The 20528-nt window shown below is 38.7% G+C and overlaps 1 protein-coding gene and 1 non-coding gene across 2 annotated transcripts in view; both read left to right on the forward strand.

Annotated features, from left to right (window-relative positions):
- Positions 1 to 524: 524 nt before the first annotated feature.
- The window catches only part of LOC137984370 (bifunctional glutamate/proline--tRNA ligase-like), a 46367-nt gene continuing 26363 nt past the window's right edge, over positions 525 to 20528 (forward strand). Inside the window, exons 1-15 of the mRNA XM_068831544.1 lie at positions 525 to 698; positions 2007 to 2091; positions 3437 to 3536; positions 4669 to 4825; positions 7850 to 7998; positions 8373 to 8461; positions 10675 to 10994; positions 12680 to 12851; positions 13108 to 13232; positions 14122 to 14230; positions 16365 to 16449; positions 16990 to 17049; positions 18234 to 18344; positions 18891 to 19027; positions 20206 to 20260. Of these exons, the coding sequence (XP_068687645.1) occupies positions 545 to 698; positions 2007 to 2091; positions 3437 to 3536; positions 4669 to 4825; positions 7850 to 7998; positions 8373 to 8461; positions 10675 to 10994; positions 12680 to 12851; positions 13108 to 13232; positions 14122 to 14230; positions 16365 to 16449; positions 16990 to 17049; positions 18234 to 18344; positions 18891 to 19027; positions 20206 to 20260 (1908 nt within the window). The 5' untranslated portion in view covers positions 525 to 544. The remainder of the gene's footprint in view (positions 699 to 2006; positions 2092 to 3436; positions 3537 to 4668; positions 4826 to 7849; positions 7999 to 8372; positions 8462 to 10674; positions 10995 to 12679; positions 12852 to 13107; positions 13233 to 14121; positions 14231 to 16364; positions 16450 to 16989; positions 17050 to 18233; positions 18345 to 18890; positions 19028 to 20205; positions 20261 to 20528) is intronic.
- Trnaa-ggc (transfer RNA alanine (anticodon GGC)) lies at positions 5516 to 5589 on the forward strand. Its single transcript has one exon. It is a non-coding gene; the product is annotated as a tRNA-Ala (tRNA).

Below are 20528 nucleotides of genomic sequence, written 5' to 3' on the forward strand. Positions count from 1 at the left end.
AGGGGTTCCCATCAGTGATCTGTTGTTATGTTTCTTTTCGATGAATTTTGTTTATGCTTTATTTAATAAACGTAGACTCGTTTACGTGCTCTAACTGCCGAGGAGTCTTAGGTACTGTTTAATTGAAAAATTTTACCAGATTTGTGTTCGCGCTGGTCTTCAATCAAAGGTATTGCTGGGAACGGAGAAAACTTGTACAAGTTTCAATTTTTAACTTCTCAAGCTACATGCTTTTCTAAAGCGCGTTGTACTTCGTAAGTCGTTCAAGTTAATCGATCGATGAATAGATTACAAACTTTTGACTTCGTAAGCAGAGTTATGATTATATAGTGTAGTTAAAAGTTGGGGCGATGTAACTGGGGCGACACCATCTGACACCCATCACAAATTTGTGGCGTTTTCGTCGACCGTTTACGCTGCCATCCGTACATCGCTGCTGCACAAACAAAGATTGAGTCATCCATTACCACGTACATGAAGTACCAACCTACCTAGTTTGTCAACCGCGTACCTTAAATACGCTGGGCTCTGTTGTCACTCACTCATGCTCGCACGCTGTTTGCGGGTGGAAGGTGGACAAAATTTCTCGCTCTGGTGCCGTAGAATCATGGTTGTTTCATTTAACACGTCTACAGAGTTTGCTAAGACTGCTATGAAAACAAAAACTGTGACAGCTAGTTCGTCTCGTCCTCCTGCAGGTAAGCGATTTTGCGCGGAAGTCATACAGATTTCGATGTTGATTTCAAATTTCTTCGAATGTGGCAATTATTTTTTGCCATCGATTTCGATCAGATTATTGCCGTCGATGCGTTTATACTTTTAAATCCTTGCTATTGAGGAGCTGTTTTCATACAAAATCCCTATTTTTTGTCCCCTCTAATTAAGGTGAAACTTCCAGATCTTATACAATCAATCCATCGTGACTTAAGTAGATTGCCTTTATGTTCCGGGAATTTGTTTTTTTTCAAAATTTCAGTGAGATTTCTAAGAATCATAGGAAGCAGTAACTAAATTTAGATCGAAACGCAGGGCTTCGATTCCCTCCAAATCGCGATCGAAAAAATTATCCAGACTGCGTGCCACAAATTTCAAAATCAAGAGCCTTCGATTTTGTGATGTGTGGTGTAGACGCCGGCCTATTCAAGGAAGATTATTTTGCCGAAATCGAAAATGGACGAAAAGAAGAATTCATTTTCTTCTACCTTTTTTTATTTCTCCATTTGTTGCAATTTTAGGAAATACGGTACATGTCATGCATAGTCACATGTTAACGATTCACCACTTGCAATGGTATTGCATCACCTGCCCATGTAAAATGCAGACTGCAGACCAGGGATAAAATAATATTAATGTATGCAAATTGCAGAAAAAATCCAAACCCCTTTGCTAATGGTAACCTTTGCCTGATCATTGTTTCTGGCCTTATTATGCCTAATGTTACTATTAGCATTTGGGGTTTGAGTTGTTTCAGCAGTTTGCATATTATTATTTTATCATAATAAAGTTTCTTTATAACACGCACTCTCATTGGTTTAAACAGCGTGCTTTATGAGAGTACAAAGCACGGGAAAAACAAAATCTCACGCCATCATCCGCAGAAATGGCAGATGAATTTCCGAATTTTTCCTTGGGTATTATTGAAGCTGTCAGTTAAAGGCTTACTCACATGTGCTACCGTTATATTGCAACTGATGAAGGCTTGAAACGTCTTGCACGAAACATCAAAAAAACTAGTCAGTGTCAAACCATTATCTTACTATGTCACCTCCTGACTACCACTTCTCTATTTTTATTATTTTACTCCTGGTCTGCTAATTTTACACCGATTGATTGCATCACCTTCCTTTTTTTAGCCTGTTTATCTGCAATGTGATCAGCACCTGATTTTTCCTTAGAAGTGTTCTAGGAAATATTTGTGAGAAATTTACATTGCAGTTACATTGCATGCAGCACAACAGTGTCTTAATTCATCAAGCATTTTTATTGAGTATTATTTTATTTCACAGTAACGCTCCTTACCGTAGAGTACTTAAAGGACACTTGCCCAGTGCAACTAGAATGGGCTGATAGCACTTCACTCAAGATATCTGAGTAAGTTAAACAATATCCAAATTAATGTCATTCATTATTTATAAACACCAAGGAAATACCAGGTGAGCTCTCCAGATCCAGTGTAGGCAATATAATTACCGTATTTACCCATGTATAAGTCGACCTTTTATGGCCTCAAAAAAAGCTCCAAAAATCGCCCTTGACTTATACACGGGTCAAAGATTTTGAGCCAAGTTCCAGCTAAGTAATCTATTCAAATTTAACATAATAATGTTGTCTTGGGCATAACAAACGCAGTGGACAAAAGCTGATACATTGTAAAAGACTTCAAAATGAATGACAAAAGACTTCAAAACGAATGTAAGCAATTCCAGTTGAAATAAAAAAGGGTTTGTCCAACTCTAAATGTTGAAGATACTCACAAGCACAAATATAAAATAGACACTGGAAATTTTCGTTTTCCAAAGGCGGAAAGCTTTAAAAGGCATTTCTGTTTCTTCGAATAAAACACGATCGTTCAATGGCTTAGTAGCCTGGCGCAATACCTCGTGTTTGCGTGCAAGCATCGTCACTCGTGATTGCGTGAAAATGCTGCTTAGTAATGATTGTTTTTTATTCTTTATACAAACCTGGCAAATTTAAATGCTTTTGCAAACTTCGTATTGTTTGGTTTATGAGTTTTGTTTTGTAAGTCAAGGACCAATTAAATCTTGCACATTTTCGCATTGTTCGCAATTTCAAAGATTGACTCCTGCTTCTGTGATGTTGCATTGTACTTATCCTCTAAAGCCCTTTATCCTTGAACAACGAAACAGGTGAGTTTCAGGTTTATACGTTCGATTTTCTGAGAACTTTTTCGAAACTCAAGGACAAAATGTTTCCACATATACAACAGTTGCTGAACAACAAGACTATTATTAAGCGCTTGAGGCCCTGATTTTTTTGTGTATCCACATTTCCAGAAATCGAAGAATACAAGATTAGTGTCCCATGAACATTTGACAAAGAAATTAAGAAATTTGCGTTTTTTGCCATCAAAAATGGGGGGTCGACTTATACATGGGATCGACTTATACACGGGTAAATACGGTATGTATTGTAACTTGTAAGTAAATTTGTTAAAAAAAAGTTAATTCTCTATTTTTGCATAACCCATAATACAGTTCATTTTGGGGCTGGTTATTTGCATGAAAACAATATATATGCAGTTCACTGAAGCATGATATAGTCCCAAGAGTAAATAACTTACGTGTATATTGTTTTTATGTAAAATGTAATGCATTGTGGAATGGGGGAAATAGTGAATGAAAGTGAAAGTAGGATCACAAGCACTGTAACTACTGCAAGTAAGGAGAAAGAAACTAACAGACAGTTTATTTTTCAGGGAGTTGACTCTAACAACAGACCATTCGATTTCACGATACATTGCAAGGTCTTTTCCTGCTGAGGGTTTGTATGGGAAAAATCCGCTGCAAGCATCTGAGGTAAGGAAAGTGATGCAGTGCTGCTGTTTGTTGGGTCAAATTGGATTTCAGCCTTAAAGGGACAATTACATGTACCTGTAGTTCTAGAGTGGACATGCCTTTGATGTTGCTAACCCTTTTACCACAAAACCGAGTATCACTTTTTGCAGTAACTGTGTTAAAAATTGGCTTCAAGCTACTTCGTGCAGACTGTATTATTATTATTTTTTACTCTGAAAACAGAGTTTTTAATGATACTGAGGTGCTATGTTAGTGGGTGCTTGAAAGATGAGAATTTTGTACTAACAGTAGTATCACCTGTGAGTTGATGAAATAGCACATACTTATTTTGATCTATCTTTATGCTCACTGACCTTACCTGCAGATGATGGACCATCTTGCAAGGGGCAAGGCATACACATGTACATGTACACTGTACATGCCAATGATTGCACTTTTCTTAAACAATATTAAGTGGCTCTCTGAAATCCTACACAATAATTGTATCGGAAACAGTTGCACTCTGACAGAGCCCAAGGTCTGTATTGTCCTTCTAAGAAGAATACAAAGTTTCACCATTTCCATGCAAACTAGCTTGTGCAATGACAAACATTAAGGCAGCACTTTTTCAGTTATTCAAAGACCTTAAGTATTGGTCCAGCGATAGCCCAACAGACATTGTACCAATGATATTGCAATGTTAACGTGGCATGGCACAAATATAGATACATGTATGTGTAGTAGGGTTTTTGTTTGAGGCCGGATGCCGGACGTTTTTTTGCGGCGGTTTCTCATTCCATGTCCGGTACTTTGATGCCAATATTTGAGGGGCTTGTTTTATTTTAATTATAATTTTTTTTTACTTACTTTTTAAAGAGAATTTGAGTGAACTCCAGCCTTGCCTGGGAAACTGATTCTTGGGTTCCAGAAACACTGGAAACAGTGTTTCTGAGTGTTCTATGCTACCCCCCTTGCGGCACCAAAAATGTCACTTCCAGTGCTTTCAGAAATACACATGTCTGCTACTTAATGAAACTGTCAAAAACCCTGCATGTAGGTAGATGTTAATAGCTGAATGAAATAATATGCCTTTAACTACAGTGGCACAAGTTTAAGGGTAACAAAATTAGTATTCTTTAATAATTTATTTTAGGTTGACCATTGGTTGGAATTTAGTTTGAATTCCTTGGAAAATGCCAGTGATGTTAACAGTGCATTAATTCGCTTGAATAAGAGTCTTGCACCAGTTGCTTTCCTTGTTGGCCATTCTCTGACTCTGGCTGACTTTGCAGTGTGGGCGGCATTGAAAGGTTTGTCATTATCACTTAAGTACATGTATTGAGTAAGTGATAGACCCTATGCAAAAATGGCTGCCTTTAAATTATTCTTTTGTTCATATTCAAAATAGCCCAACTAACCTCGTTCAGGATAACATAACAAATTCTTTAAAATTTTTGTCTCAAAAACGAGGTTAGTTGGGCTATTTTGAATATGAACAAAAGAATAATTTGAAGGCAGCCATTTTTGCATAGGGTCTATAGTTCCGAATTAAAATTTTTACATATGTTTACTGTGAATCTTGAATTTTTGCATCCACATTCCTTATAAAACTATTAAAAATAAGGTGGCTATTGTCACTCTCATTTGAGTGCTGAGCCACGTCTGGCACAGTCTCAGATCTTTGATAAAGTAGTAGTGGTGGTTGCCAATGATTACAAAACCTTTAATAAGTACATGTAGTACAATGTACATACATGTATACAAATGTACCATGACTGTCCACAGTTTGGTGGCCAAAAGAATGGCACTCGCAGCCTCTGTGAAACAAAAGGGAACATTTGCTAAAGGCAAGGTGGTGTATGGAAGAAATGTATACTTAAAGTGCAGGTTACAAACCAAAGGTAGACGTGATTCTTGCATACATACATTTCTGTCATTGATCAGTCCTTTCACAAGAACACAGTCATGAACTAAAAAAATTGACCTGCTCCCAACTGAGTAGCTTTCGTAGCTCAGTTGGTAGAGCATTGCACTGGCATCGCAGAGATCGTGGGTTCGAATCCCATTGAAGCTACAATGTACCTAAATTTTTCAGGTGATTATAAGAGGCAGTTGCTTAAATTGTTCAGTTAAGGATGGTGCCTTCATGTACTAATTCAAAGGTTCACTGAATGTACGGGAAAAGCAGATCTAAACAAGTGTTATTGAAATCCAAAAGGAAAATTGAGGGTAACCACGCATTTTTCGAAGATAATTAATCAACAATATTTGTAAAAAGCTTTAAAATACAAAGCAATGTACATGTACTGTATGGCGTTCTTTTTCAAAATCAAGCTTAATTATCTCTGAAAAATGCATGGTTACCCCCAATTTTCTTTTTGGATACCAAGAGCACTTGCTAAGTTCTGCTTTCTCCGCATACCGGTAGTTTTGAACCACGCAAAAATATCCCTGTATTAATAAGCACCGCTGATAGGAAATCCGAGTGTCTTGAGATGCGCAGAACTTACATTTATGCGCAATAACAATAGTAGGCACTGTCCTTAAGTGTGAAAATCACTTCTTTCGCAAGGTGGTATATTGAATAACATGGCTGATCTTTGACCTCAAGGTCAAGTGGTGGTTAGAGCTTTGTCTAGAAAAGCACCTTCCTAAATATTAGATTTGCACTAGTTTTGATGACTATCGGGAAGTGCTCCCCGTTTTTGATGGCTTGTTCTAATGAAGCAGGAATGTAGTTAAGAGAAAATCCATCCGGTTGAAGGTGCGATTGAGACGATAAGTTCATGTTCTGAGCATCAAAGGACCTGGTAACAAGATTGTAACAAGAGTGATAATAAGAGTGATAATTCCATATACTAACAGATATTCAATATTGTTTTTGTTTACACATTTTGATTTTCTCAGTCACTTTGATTGATGGCCAAAATTCAGGCCAGTGATCACCCCTTTCTCAAGCGGCGTTTTTCACCTGAAGTCGGTGCCTTGCCTGATGAAGAACCTACAGTGTACATGTAGATATGACCTGGCTTCCCACTAGTACATGTCGTTGTTCTAGCTTAACCCATTAATTCCTCAGGCACCACAGGACATCCCCATTTGACAAGTAATATCATCTTATGTTAGACAGAGTAAAATCTGTTAAGTCTTACTCCCAGGAGTCAATTGGTTAATGGAGGAGACTGATTGGTTAAAGGGACAGCTTCACCGTTGTACGCATGTCCAAGCTTTAATGCTAGCAGTTGTAAATTTTACGGTTTCTTACTGAACCAGATGATGTTAATTAAACACAGAGAATATTTTAAAGCAAATACACTGAATGACTAAGGCCCAAATTTGGTGGAAGTCACTGCGGGTTTACACAGAAAATATCGAGTTTAGTTTTGATCTCGAATTTATTGTACGGGTCGAAAATTTATTCTACGCACGAGTTGTCATAACGCACGAGTAATCTATTCGCATGCAGTAGGTTCATAACACAAATGAAATGATTACAAAAGTAATTCCAATGAATAATCCATTACTATGGGATTGTTTCCGTTTCCTGCATCAGTGCTTTCGATTGTTTCAATAACAATGGAATTAAATGGGCTGACGTGACGGTTTGCCCATCCTCAGAGACGTGAAACTCTCCCTTTAACCCATTCCTTCCTCAGGTGCCTCAGGATGTCCCCATTTGACAATTAAAATCATGTGGTGTTTGACAGAGTAAAATCTGTTAAGTCTCACTTCTAGGAGTCAGTGGGTTCATTAGCATTAATGGTTAGGGCATCAAACAAGTGTCATGCAGGTTGCGTAGATTTAAATTCTGCCAACCACTTGGAGTCTTCAGTTTTCCTTTTGCCCACTAAGTCTATTTACAGCTGTATGAGCCTAGTGGCTCATTAGAGCCGGAGCTTATCCCGGTTTCTGTAGCATGAAGCAGCTAGGAGTATTTCTACTCCCCCCTGGATGGATGCTTGTCTATCGCAGGGTTACCCCCAGCATTAAATTCACCAGTACCCATTTGTACACCTAGGTGGACAGAGTCACAGTGAGAGTAAAGTGTCTTGCCCAAGAACACAACACAATGTACCCGGCCAGGGCCCCGAACCTGGACCACTCGATCCGGAGTCGAGCACACTAACAATGAGGCCACCGTGCCTCCCATTTGCCCATTGCCAAACAACAAAGCGTAGCCTATCAGCTGAACTCACAGTTTCTTTATCTATTTGTATATTAGAAATTCTTGTCTTAGGATAAACTGCAGATGTGCAAGTCTGTGTACTTTCTTAGAGTTGCTACATTTAAGTGAAATTGAGGTTCATGTACAAATGTACATGTTTCTCTTTCAGTAAGTGGCAGGATGGAAAGCCTGATCAAACCTGGAAGCTCATTTCAACATGTTGCTCGTTGGTTATCATTCTGCAGTGCCCAATCACCGTTTTGCAGTGTTTCGGCAATTCTTCCAAGCCAAGCTAATGACAGTGGTGGTCAGTTAGGGGTGAGTCTCAAGAACACAGTTGTGCTCTGATAAACCAAGACAGGTTGATTTTTTCTGTTAGGCAGAGCTTTTACAAGAGGTTGGAAGGCAGTGTGGCCCAGTGGTTAGGGCAATTGCCTTGAGATTCGGAGATCCCAGGTTCAAGACCTACTCTAACCACTTGTTGAATTATTTTGTTCCTGGTAGTCCCTGGTTCAACTTCCTGGTTGCACTTGTAAATAGCCAACTGGTTTGCCTCCGGCCAGTTGGGATTCTTAACGTTATTTTATTGTTGTTCTGTTTTGTTAACTGTGTTTCATTGGCCCTGAAAAGCCCCTATGGGGAGCAGTCAATTAGTATGTATTGTGTTGCATATTATTAATTTTGTCTCTCAGACAAAAATGAAGTCAGAAGGCAAATATGTGACCCTGCCAGGAGCAGCTCCAGGAAATGTTGTCACAAGATTTCCACCAGAAGCCAGTGGGTAAGTGTTTCACACCATCTTTTCCTTTTGTAATTGCCTCTTCCACTTGTGCGCAACTTTCCTTTCTGTGGCTTAAATTGCAAGCCAGTTAAAGAGTCAGGCCAATTTACATGTAGCAGGATACTGGTACATTAATCGGATTAAAACTAATAATAAATTAAAGGGTAGGTATACACTGTATAAACTTAAGACAACTCCAGATTACAAAGTGCTGTGCGAAAAATGACAAGAACTCAAATTTCTTTAGTTGAGGAGACAAGCTGCAAGTGTACCAATATACTCGTAAGTTCTACTACCGTACTTGTGGGTAGTTAAATTATCATTTCTAAAGCCAAATTTAGAGTTAATTCCTTTAATAATTATAGCTTTTTCTGTAGAAATCAACAACAACTTTTGTTAACAAGCAATGGCATATACAATGTACATGTACTTGGAACCTTGAGGAAATACATGTAGGGAAGAACTGAAAAGAAGAAAAAGATAGATTCAAAAGAATAAAATAAACCTGCAGTACATTGTAGATGAGTAGCACAATCATGATGTACATTTGTGTAACATAGTGAAATTTTACAAAATTTTTCATGCTGCCATAAAATTGGATGAAAAGGAACCTGACAAAATCAAATAGCCTCTTAAGCTGATATCTTGATGTAAAATGAAATTTTTTGTACTGATGGATCAAAAATAAGCAATTTTAAATTTACCCATGACCCCTTGCAGGCATGGTAATTTCCTCATTTTGCCTAGATTACCCTAAAAAATTTTGTTAAATAACCCGAAATATTCTCATTTTTAGCTTTGACATTACAGAAATGTTAATTTCAGAGTTGATTATGTGCTTCGCTTGATTCGCAATTGAGAAATTCCGGCGAAATGTTCCACATGGATTGCAAAAAACAGGGCAAAATGGGCTGAAGTCCAGAAAAAACTGGTTTAACTGGATAAAAACAAGTCAAGGCCTGGTAGCAAAGCTTGCTCTGAGGGAACGTTTCGAAACGTAATGGCGGATCTGCAAGGAGAAACCTTTGGTTCTTTCACACTCTAAATTCGCTTTGTCAACCTCTGAACGTCAAGAAGTGTTTCAGACTCACAAAGAGGTCTCGTTCTTTCACAATTTGAATTGTTTCTTTCTGAGCTTTGGCATGTAATTTGTACATGAGATGAGCATTCTGTTTTTCTTTGGGTTTTGTAATGTGAGCTCGGACAAGCAAGATACAGAGGACATTTTGCGAAGCTGTGCTTTGGCTCTAAGGCAAATTGTAATGGCGGACAAAGTGTTTCAGACTGAGAAAAAATGCTCTGGCTTCTCGTGTGCTGAGAAATTTTCGGTAAAACTTTCTCCAAAGCAACTACCACAAATGAGCATTCTCGAACCATATTTTATTCTGCCTAACCACGAAACATCCGTGGGTTACAGACGCAAATTGCAAAACAGCACTGAAGATTTTAGGAGCGTGACGCTCAAGACTGTTGTGCTTTTTGGCCTCTTTTCTCCGTCGTTGGTGAGAAATTAACCACATGTTTTTTATTTACTGGTTGCAACATTGTTTATGTGAAATATGTTGTCGATTTCGTTGTGAGGAATAAAGTACAAGCCGTCTGAAGTACCTTGTTGTGCTCGTGTTACTAGTTTGCGTGTTACGCGTGACGCGCCATTTTTTGTCCCCAAAGTGGACAACCGAATCCGTTTATTCTAAACTTAAGCGACCGATTTCGCTAATCTACACAGTAAATGTTACTTAATATGTAAGAAGCATATCTGCGAAATGTGAGTGGCTAGCACTTTTTACCAGCGGAGATATGGCCTGAAGTGTTCGTTCAAGATACTGGTTTCCCAAATGTACATCATGATTGTGCTACTCATCTGTATAGTAGTACAGTAGTGTTTTGTAAAATTTTAATCATAAAAATTATAATTATTATAATTATAATATTATAATTGTAATATTATAATTGTAAGTTAATATTATAATTTATTTTAATTTATATTTAAACATGATATTGCACAGATGATGGTAAATGAACAATTAATGTTCATGTAAGAAACATCCTTAATTGATGTTTGTTGCAACAATAATAATAATAATTGATAGACATGAATATGCAATGATTACAATTTTTATGCCAGTGTTGCATTGCACTATTTTAAAACTAAAGCTCAAAATAAATTTCAACATTGCATTAACTACATGTATCTGCACATTGCTTTTTAGATATCTCCACATTGGTCACGCCAAAGCAGCTCTGTTAAACCAATATTACAGAAACATGTATGATGGAAAATTAATCATGAGATTTGATGACACAAATCCCGCAAAGGAGAATGCAGAATTCGAGAAGGTTATCCTCGAGGATCTTGCTATGTTAGAAGTCAAACCAGATGTGTTCACTCATACATCAGATCATTTTGATACTATCATGAATTTCGCTGAGAAAATGATTCGCGAAGGCAAAGCCTATGCAGATGACACTCCTGGGGATAAGATGAAAGAAGAGCGGGAGCACCGCATAAAATCAGTGAACCGGGACAATTGTGAGTTCAGATGCCAATGGATGTTCTAGAATTCTTTTCAACATAGGCTTCTCTGCTTACCAAAATACATGTACTGTACATGTATTTACTCAAATAATGACCTCCATTTAACAAATTGATGTCAGTTTTTCATGCGTCTGTCTTGTTATTGATCATGAATTTCATCATAACATAGTCAAAGTAGCTGTGGATCCACGAGGCGATAGCCGACAGACGCCTGAAAAACTGACATCAATTTGTTTTTTACAATAACAAAAAGGCAGAGGGATCAAAATTAAATCAAAACACAAGAAGAACGCAGGACAAAAATGCGAGAAACCTCAAGCTGACGTGAGGAATATCGCATCATTATCGCATAAATTATAAATTTATGTGTCTGTCCGCTTATTGACAATAAAAATTAGCCAATGAGCGCGCGAGAATTTTGCATTCATTGTAAAAAGCTGATTGACTCCTGAACCACCCCCTATTAACGAGTAAAATCGTCTGGCATTAGAAAGAGTAAAGTCTCACTCCTACAACAACAACAACAACAATAGTTTATTTACATTTCCATTCTTACAGTATATAACATTACAATGTTTTCTATATTTAGAAAAAGAGAAGAGAAATTAGACAGTTAATAAGATACTAAAATATAAGTTACATACAGGGAAATGCCAAGCATCTAAATAAACCGTAAGGTTTTCTAGTTAGACACTAGACCTGCTTAGTATCATAGAGTATGCAGACATCTATACACACACAGAACGAACAAAAGACATGAACAAAACAAATAACAAGATACCTGCATAAAGTAAAACGATAGCCAAAATGGCGGAGCTACTACAATATACAGCCAGCGGCCATGGCGCCATGTGCCATCCTAGGAATCAGTGGTGTAATTGGGACTGCTGAACCGACTCCTATTGACAAGCAAAATCAGCTGGCATTAGACAGAGTAACATCTATGTAAGTCTCGCTCCTAAGAGGCAATGGGTTAATAGTGTGTACAGATACAAGAAAAACATAACACAGGCACTCAAATAAGCAGAACATTTGCTCCCCATCTATTTGGCACTTCAATGAAACAGTTCTTTATTTAACAGCTCAAATTCCACTCTCTAAAACAAACCTAGCCTACGGTAACTCAATCTAAAGCTGCCACCTTCTTTTCAATCACCAAATAACGCAGTGAACACTGTACAAAAGAAAATGCCTTTTGTGTTCTTGCGGTCATCATTTTTCTAAAACCGCAGCTCTTGAACAAGCATCACACCCTGCATCTCCAGAAATATAAATTTGAAGCTGTAGCATTCAGGGCCTGTTGTTCAAAAGCCGATTAACGCTAATCCCAGATTAAAATTTAACCAAGGAGTTTGTTTCTCTACTTCAAAAAGTTTGTTCAGCGCTGAAATTTGGCAAAATTATACATAAAAAGAAGTTAATCTTGAAAAAGAAAAATAATCAAAAGAAACTTTTACTCAAAAGTTCAAAAAATGAAACCAAAGCTTACGCTAATCCTGGGTTAAGTTAATCGGCTTTCGAACAACCGGGCCCAGTACTGTAAGTACGTGTATGTTATACCCATCCCCCAAAATTAACTTACAATGTGTGCATATCACTTGGAAAGAACCATCCCCTCCCTCCTCCAGCATTGGAGTTTTACAGATACAGTACAACATGTGCATTTACTCTCCTTTTAGCTGTTGAAAAGAATCTTGAAGTCTGGGAGGAGATGAAGAAGGGCACAGAATATGGCCAGAGATTTGCTCTAAGGGCAAAACTAGATTACCAGTCGGAGAATGGTTGCCTGAGAGACCCAACAATGTACAGGTGTAAACCGGAGGAGCATGTCCGAACAGGAACGAAGTACAAGTATGTCTGTCATTTATTCTCGTTTTCAGACGTAAATTTAATAATCATTCATTTTTTTCAACCGTCTAATGTCTTATTTACCTCTTCAGAGATGTACATGACTTTGTTCTTTTTAAGTACTCTTCTAGCTTTCCAGAAAAAAAGAAAGTTCATCAATCACTAAATCAATGACCAGCAGCAAAATGTGGTGATCTCTTGGGTGAAACCTTGTGTCTTTAACTTGTTGTGGCTGTTTGTGTCTTGTTTTATTTCATAGGGTTTATCCTACGTATGATTTCGCTTGCCCCATTGTGGACAGTGTTGAGGGAGTCACGCACGCACTTAGGACCACTGAATATCATGATCGGGACCCTCAATATTATTGGTTTATTGAGCAATTAGGTGAGAACATGTACATTTCATCTTTTGCAGGTACCTAAGAGACCACTGAAAAGGCTAAAGAATCTAAGCTATTGTAGCAAGCACTAAGGGTCAGACTCACCGTTTGTTCTGCCATTTCTTTATCATGAAAGATTCCATGATGGATTCGAAAGCTGGTGTTCCCTAAGAATAGCCTTTTTTTGATATATTAAAATTCAGTTTGATAGTGAGGCAGTGAGGACAAAGACAAAGAAAAGTGGATGATATTATGTAAATATTTTTCACATTCATTCCAACATTTTTCTATTGTTTTTGTCATCACTGCCTCACCATCAGGCTGAATATTTGATGTTTTGAAAATGGTCTATCCTTCATCCTGACTTTTTCAAGTCTAAATGTCTTCAATGTTACAGGATCTAGTAACTTATTCTTTTCTTAGATATCTTTGCTTTTGATGCAAAGTTAATATGAAGAGATTTTGAAAAAAATCCTTGAATTTGATTGTCAGCAGTTCTGTCACTAAGTGTGACATCCCTGCTTTCGTCACATGCGGCAGCCAAACCAGCTTGCTTGCGTGACTGGAGCTGGTGGTGCAACTGATTTTGAACGGACTGTCCCAGGGTGTTTTAAAAGATAACATTACAGCCTTGAAACACTAAAGCCCCGTTTACACCAGCAAGTTTTCGTTAATAAGCTTCCCTTTCCAAGGAAAAATGTAGCATGCCAGCTTTTTCTTGTCAAGAAAAAATTGAGAAGGATGAAATTTGTTCGTGTATTCGTTTATCACAAAATACTGATTTGACCAGGGTTTCTACTATTGTAAAATTTTGTTATGTGGTGTCAAGGATGCAGGGAAGCCGAGCGGATTAGTTCAGTGCTTAAATCTGGTCTGGGTTTTCAATTTCCATAGGTATTAGAAAGCCATACATCTATGAATTCAGTCGGCTTACCCTTCAGAACACTGTGATGTCGAAGAGAAAGCTGACTCATCTTGTAGACCAGGGTTATGTGGAGGGATGGTAAGCTCTTTATATTTTCTTATGGATACTTTTAATCAATGATACTATGTTGGGACTACATGTACTCAAGAAGTGATTTCTGGGTTCCGGATTTAAAGCCCCGTGCGAACATACTCAACAACTCCCAACAATGTAAGGACGTGCACTGTATTATGGGAAGGAGAAATTCAGCTGCCATTTTGTTTTCAACGTGTCAATACGTTGCGTGTCAATGCGCGTGCGTGGCCACAACAATGTTGGGAGAGCTGTGCAAACGGATCCAATATTGTTGCGCAACGCTTCGGCGATCACCGAACAAAAGAAATTCTTGGACTCAAAAGTCTGACCAGTTTGTTTATTTGTTATATATTTGTTTAAGCAGGTTGCATTTTTGGCAGCTATTCACCTGATGTGGACCTGCTATACCCCCACACCCATGCACTTACAAAGGACAGCCACAACCGGGAACTTTATCCCTTACTCTTCTCGAATAGTGTTTTGGTTCTTTAACGTCCCACAGGGAACTAAGGAACATGGAAGATCGATATTTATGATACAGGGCCTACGGCTTATCGTCCTTAGCGGAGAAGACTTGAAAGTCTACGGGTGTAATTGCAAAGGCAACACTTTCTCCTCAGTTGTTTTAAGACCCTGATTGTTGGTCCAGCCGGAGTCGAACTCCTGCATGGCAGCCTGATGCTCAACCAACTGAGCCACCGATGCGCGGCTTCAAACTTTGTGCATCACCCAACAATGTTGGCCAACAATGTTGCGTCCGTTTGCACGGGGCTTAAGATCTACGACGACGAGGTCGACAAAAGCGAAAACATTTTGCAATACCTTCCCCTCCCACAATGTTGTTTTGCCAAATGGGCTCAGAAACTCGAGTGCAAAAAAACATTGTGAGGGGAGACTGAACCGCGAAAGCTTCAGATCGGTATATTCGAGTACTGTTCCAAGGAATTTTGTCACAGGCTGTAACCTCGGGTCACTTTTTTTTTTTTTGGGGGGGGGGGGGAGAATCATCGTTTCTTGTTTTCTCTTGATTTCTCCGTGGAAAATGCACGGATGAGCCTTCCTCCGTTACCCCAAACAAAAGCGAAAAATATTTAGCTAACAAACATAGTTTGTTTTAGAAAGTCGCAAATTGTTTGTATTCAGTATTACATTTGAAAACTGTCCAAGAGATACACTGTAATTATTTATTATGGCCTTCCGGTTAATGGTTCGGATGCTATATCTCATAACTATCGAAGACAAGTGGAAGCTACGCAATTGATTTTGTTTCAGTTAATAACCATATCTTAACATTGTCTATTTTATCGAAAGTTTCCCTTTAAACGCCAGTTGTGGGAACGCGCATGCGCACTTACGCACCAATGAATCCGCCCCGCTACCTGTTACCACATGTGTTGTATTGTTTTGAGTGTCAAGGTTTCCTCCCGACACTAATTTACTCGAGAACTTTCTCTGTGAATCGCACCTCGCTTACGGATTTAATGCCACCGTTCATCGAGGTCGGAATGAGAAAGGAGACTAAACTGCCTACACCGATTTCATTCATTTCTTCTTAATAGAATGAGTGAAAGTATGTAAGGCGACAGTTGCAACACAGTGCTAGAAAGGCTGGTGCGGTGTTGAGGAGTATCCCTTCTCAGGTTGGGATTCGACTTCTGAACGGGGCGTCATATGTCGGTTGACTTGTTGGTTCTCTGCTCTGGGAGGTCTTTACCCGGGTATTCTGGTTATCTTCTTACCTAAGAAACCAATGCTTGATTTCATTCAAAGGGGCTATGTCACGCAAAATTATAACCAGTTAAAACCGTTGAACAACATAAAAGAAATACAACAAAATGAAAGAGGATCATGGATGTACACAAATGGACAAGATTGAAACGGATTGTCTGTGGGTAATCTTGAAAAGTGGTGGCTCTACGTTTTCCAAGTTTATGGCAAACTGCCTGGGTAAAGGCCGTTTTTGCTCAGAATCATCTTTTCTGTGATGTAACGAATCAGGATTAGCGAAAGATGTTCCTAAGAACCCTAAAATAACGTGACATAGTCCCTTTAAATTATTTAGATTTCTATGCTCAATTTTGTTGATAGTGACGTTACTATTATTACTGTTGGTTATCCTTCATTTGACATCTATCAGGGATGATCCAAGATTCCCAACAGTCCGTGGAGTTCTGAGGCGAGGCATGACTGTCGAAGGATTGAGGGAATTTATTGTGCTGCAGGTAGGGAAAGATACTTGTGCAGGGCCTTTTTAGTTTGGTATAATAAATAAGTGGTTTTACTCGAGTGTCGTGAATTCAAGACCAAACCATTTGCCTTGGCCAATCACAACAGACCGCACAAGCATACATTGAACCAATCAAAAAACGGTAGACGCAGTTAGTCAAATGAACGAATCTTTATGAGCGGATTTATGCAGCCAGCTCTAAAAGCCTGTAAACGCATGCGCTCTATTGGTGACAGATTTTCCTTTTTGCCGCTGATAGAACGTGGCACGTGTTAAGATGCTGATCATCGCAGTTATTAATTAACGTTACTTGAGCAGTAACTTGGTTCTCTTCGCAATTCAAATTTATATAGCTTTCATTTATTAACTCTTGTCTTAGAATGTGGCACCTATGGGAAAAAACGAATAGAAAAATAAATTAAAATGGTTTGTCGTTTGAGAAACCCATTCTTGATACACTTGTTTGTTGTCAGTTTTCGAGACACTTAAGATCAACTGAAATTGAAGTTTTCGTCTTGTTTATTTGCTTCTCTAGGGATCCTCGAAGGCAAATGTTCACATGGAATGGGACAAAATTTGGGCCCTCAACAAGAAGGTGTGTGGGCAGATGAGATGCTGAAAATTTAATAACTTTTGTCGCATTCGTTTGTCTTCTTCACCTTGTCAAGAAATGCTCCTTATAAGATGCACGCCGACGACGGCGAAATTGAGAAGGAAACAAAGCAATAGCCTCCATGAGCAAAGACAATGGTTGCGATCGCATTAGGGAGTTTACACTAGTCCTAAAATCAAGTTCTATTGTTCAGTGTTCCCCTAGGGATTCAAAAGACCAGAGAGTTGACACTACTCAAGTGTCAACAGTAGTGTTACACTGTGTTTCTCTCAAGTGTGACTGCAACCAATGGCACTGCACGCCCCGCACGTGCATTTTACGTTTTTGTACATTTCTTTGGCATGCTTTTCTTGGCAGAACCTTGAAATGACCAAATTTAAGGGCGCGTTCGATTGACCCTATTCCGGAATAAGAATACGTGGAGTGATGATTAAAACGGTATATTTGGCGCGTTTCGAAGCAGCAAGGATGCTCAAAATATGTTTAAAATAGCATTTTAGCAGATGTTTGACAATTTTAATGTGAATCTCCGCAAAAACAAAGGATTTCTAACTTATATTCCATGTATTCCTATTCCGGAATAGGGTCAATCGAACGCGCCCTAAGAGTTTGACCGTAAAGAGGTTGCTCTAGTCTATATCTCTAGACAAGATGCAACAGCAAGAAATTGTACTAAATCAAACCGGTTTCTTTGTTTTTTAGGAAAACACAATGCTTAATCTCGCTATTCTCTAACTTTACTTCAAAGCCATTCATATCAACCAATTTGTAGGATACGTCGCCCTTTTTGTACAACCTAAACAAGATGGAAGAAATCGTGAAATATTCCAGCCAGTGCAAACGTGCGTTTTGAAGTGAAGTTTTGGCCGCCGTAACCGCGTCGTGGTTTCTTTAGAATTTTGTAGGCCAACATTTTAAGGCGTTCATATTCCGTATTGGATGACAAAGGCACTTGCGCGTGTTAAATTACCGAAAAATAAGGTCTCAACTAATCGCGGTTTGATTGTGTTTGGCGTCGTAGCTCAGTCGGCAGAGCAACGGTGATCTATTTCAAAATTTGTGTTGCGGTCGTGGGTTCAATTCCCATCTTCTCACTCCTTGTCTCCTTGTGAATTTACCTTAAGCTTCCGACCTTTCTTGGCTCAATGTAATTTTTTATTTCTCAGGTGATTGATCCTATAGCCCCGAGGTACACAGCTCTTCAAAAGGACGAGATGGTTCCCATTTTCATTCCAGAAGCTCAAGAAGAAGTGAAAGAATGTCCATTACATCCTAAGGTTTCTGCATGTCTCCCTCATTCCTAACTTGCGAAAATGCCGATAATCCTTTTTCTGTTTTCCAATTGAATCAAAACACATAAACCAAACTATCTGGTAAACGAAACGCTAACTTTTTGTAGCTTAAAAATGTTTTCTAGGTAGTAGCTTTAGGAAATTTGTTGCGACTTTGAAATGTAAAGTCTTTCTGAATCTACGTCACAGTTGTTTGCTCACTGAATAAAACTGATCAAATACTATGTGGAATAGTGTGTTAAAGTAGCGGCAAACGTGTACGTTTTGAAGAATTTGGAACTCGGGATTGGTTCTCAGATGCATAACATTTTGATATACATATACATGCCTCAGATGTACAATGTAGATTGTGTAGATTACAGGAAGAAAGAAAAAACTGAAATGTCATCCGGCTTTTAGAAGGCGATAGAATAGGATGTGCTTCAGAATTTTCAAAGTAAAACTGTACTCAAGAAGAAGTGATAGAAGGCGATAGAATAGGATGTGCTTCAGAATTTTCAAAGTTAAACTGTGCTCACTTCTCCTTAACAGAATCCCAGTGTTGGCAGCAAAGAGGTGTGGTACTCGCCCAAGGTGTTTATCGAAGGCGCGGATGCTGTCACGCTAACAGAAGGAGAAATGGTCACGCTAATGAACTGGGGCAATGTCAAGATCACGAAGATCAATAAGTAAGTTCTCCTTTCCTGTCATCCGCAGTCAAGCTCTTGATTAGAACACTTGCCAAATACGGCATTTCTGAGGCGAGCCGCGTTTTCTAAGCGTGTCCAAATGGGAAGTCTAACGCCAATTACAGCTCCCTTTTTTATATAATAGGGAAACCGTTCGCTCTGGTGTAAAAACATTCCGTTCGACCGGAAATCTGTCAAAAATATATATCTTTAGGCGGAATCCTCTTTTTTCGTTTTCTATCGAAATAACTGGAACATCACTTCACCCTCTCTCTCGTGATACTAAACCACGCTCTTTGGATGAAAACCCGTGATTGTTCCATTTAGCGACAAATTTTGATCACTCTATGTCTCTAAAATGGTACCTTATCCTTTGTTGCAATATTACTTGCAATTCCATTTGGCGGAAAATTTCCACCTTTTTTTTTCTCAAGTTAAGTTTAGTTTTGGTTTTCGCTTCTTTTTTTTTTCGTTTTCATTCGTTTTCAATTCATTTGGAAGGAGGAAGGCAAATTGCCACAGAGAAACTTTATTTAAGTGAGAAGTGTATTTAGGGCTGGTGCACTGTACAGAAATTAGATCAAGTCAAATCAATTCGTATCAAATTATAGGTAAGTTTTTGAGGAGAGGGGAAATCTGGAATACCCGAAAAAAGAGGCAGAGCAGAGCAGAGAACAAACAAACTCAACCCACGTATGACGCCGAGTCTGGGAATCGAATCCAAACCACTTTGCTGTGGGGCACTTTCACTTTCATTGGCTTTGAAAGTGAGGCTAAGTACAGCATGTGCGTAGGATGTCAGGGCAGCCATATTGGACTCAGCATATGCGAAGGACTCTCTATTTAAAGAAACTCAGTGGCGGCTGTGTGGCGCATAATAATCCTCTTTCGATTGAACAAGTGGAGTGAATACACCTTTTTCCAAAATGGCCGTCATTTAGATATTCTTTTGTTTTTATTCAAATTAGACCTTGATGACTCGTTCAAGGCAAAATACTCTTTTGAATTTTAAGCTTAAAAACGAGGCATCAAGGGAATATTTAAATGAAGGCCATTTTGGAAAAAGGTGTATGAATAGTCTCTATTGGCTTTGAATTTATTGTGGAAATTTTGCATGGAATGTACCGCAGGAAACCGCATGAGTTTTTTCCTTGGAATAATTAAAAATTTCTTTGCAGGAGCCCTTCTAAGGGTATAGAATCACTAGAAGCTGAACTTCACCTTGATAACAAGGTAAAAATGAACTTCGCTTAGTTTTTAGAAATGAACTCACCAACGCCACAAAACGTGAATGTCATTGGTTAAACGAGTTAAAAAATCGTGCTGCACGTGCTTCACAATAGGCCTTTTGCAACTAACGATCACATGGTACAAAATCCGCCATGCTGGAGGACAAGCTCATTATTATTCCCCCACTGGGACATTAAAACAAAGAGACCTGAACTAGTCAAGCTTGACTTGCCTTTGTTTTAATGTTCCAGTGGGGGAATAATAATGAGCT

This window comes from Montipora foliosa, chromosome 14 (assembly GCF_036669935.1).
Source record: "Montipora foliosa isolate CH-2021 chromosome 14, ASM3666993v2, whole genome shotgun sequence".
Classification (NCBI taxonomy): Eukaryota; Metazoa; Cnidaria; class Anthozoa; order Scleractinia; family Acroporidae; genus Montipora; species Montipora foliosa.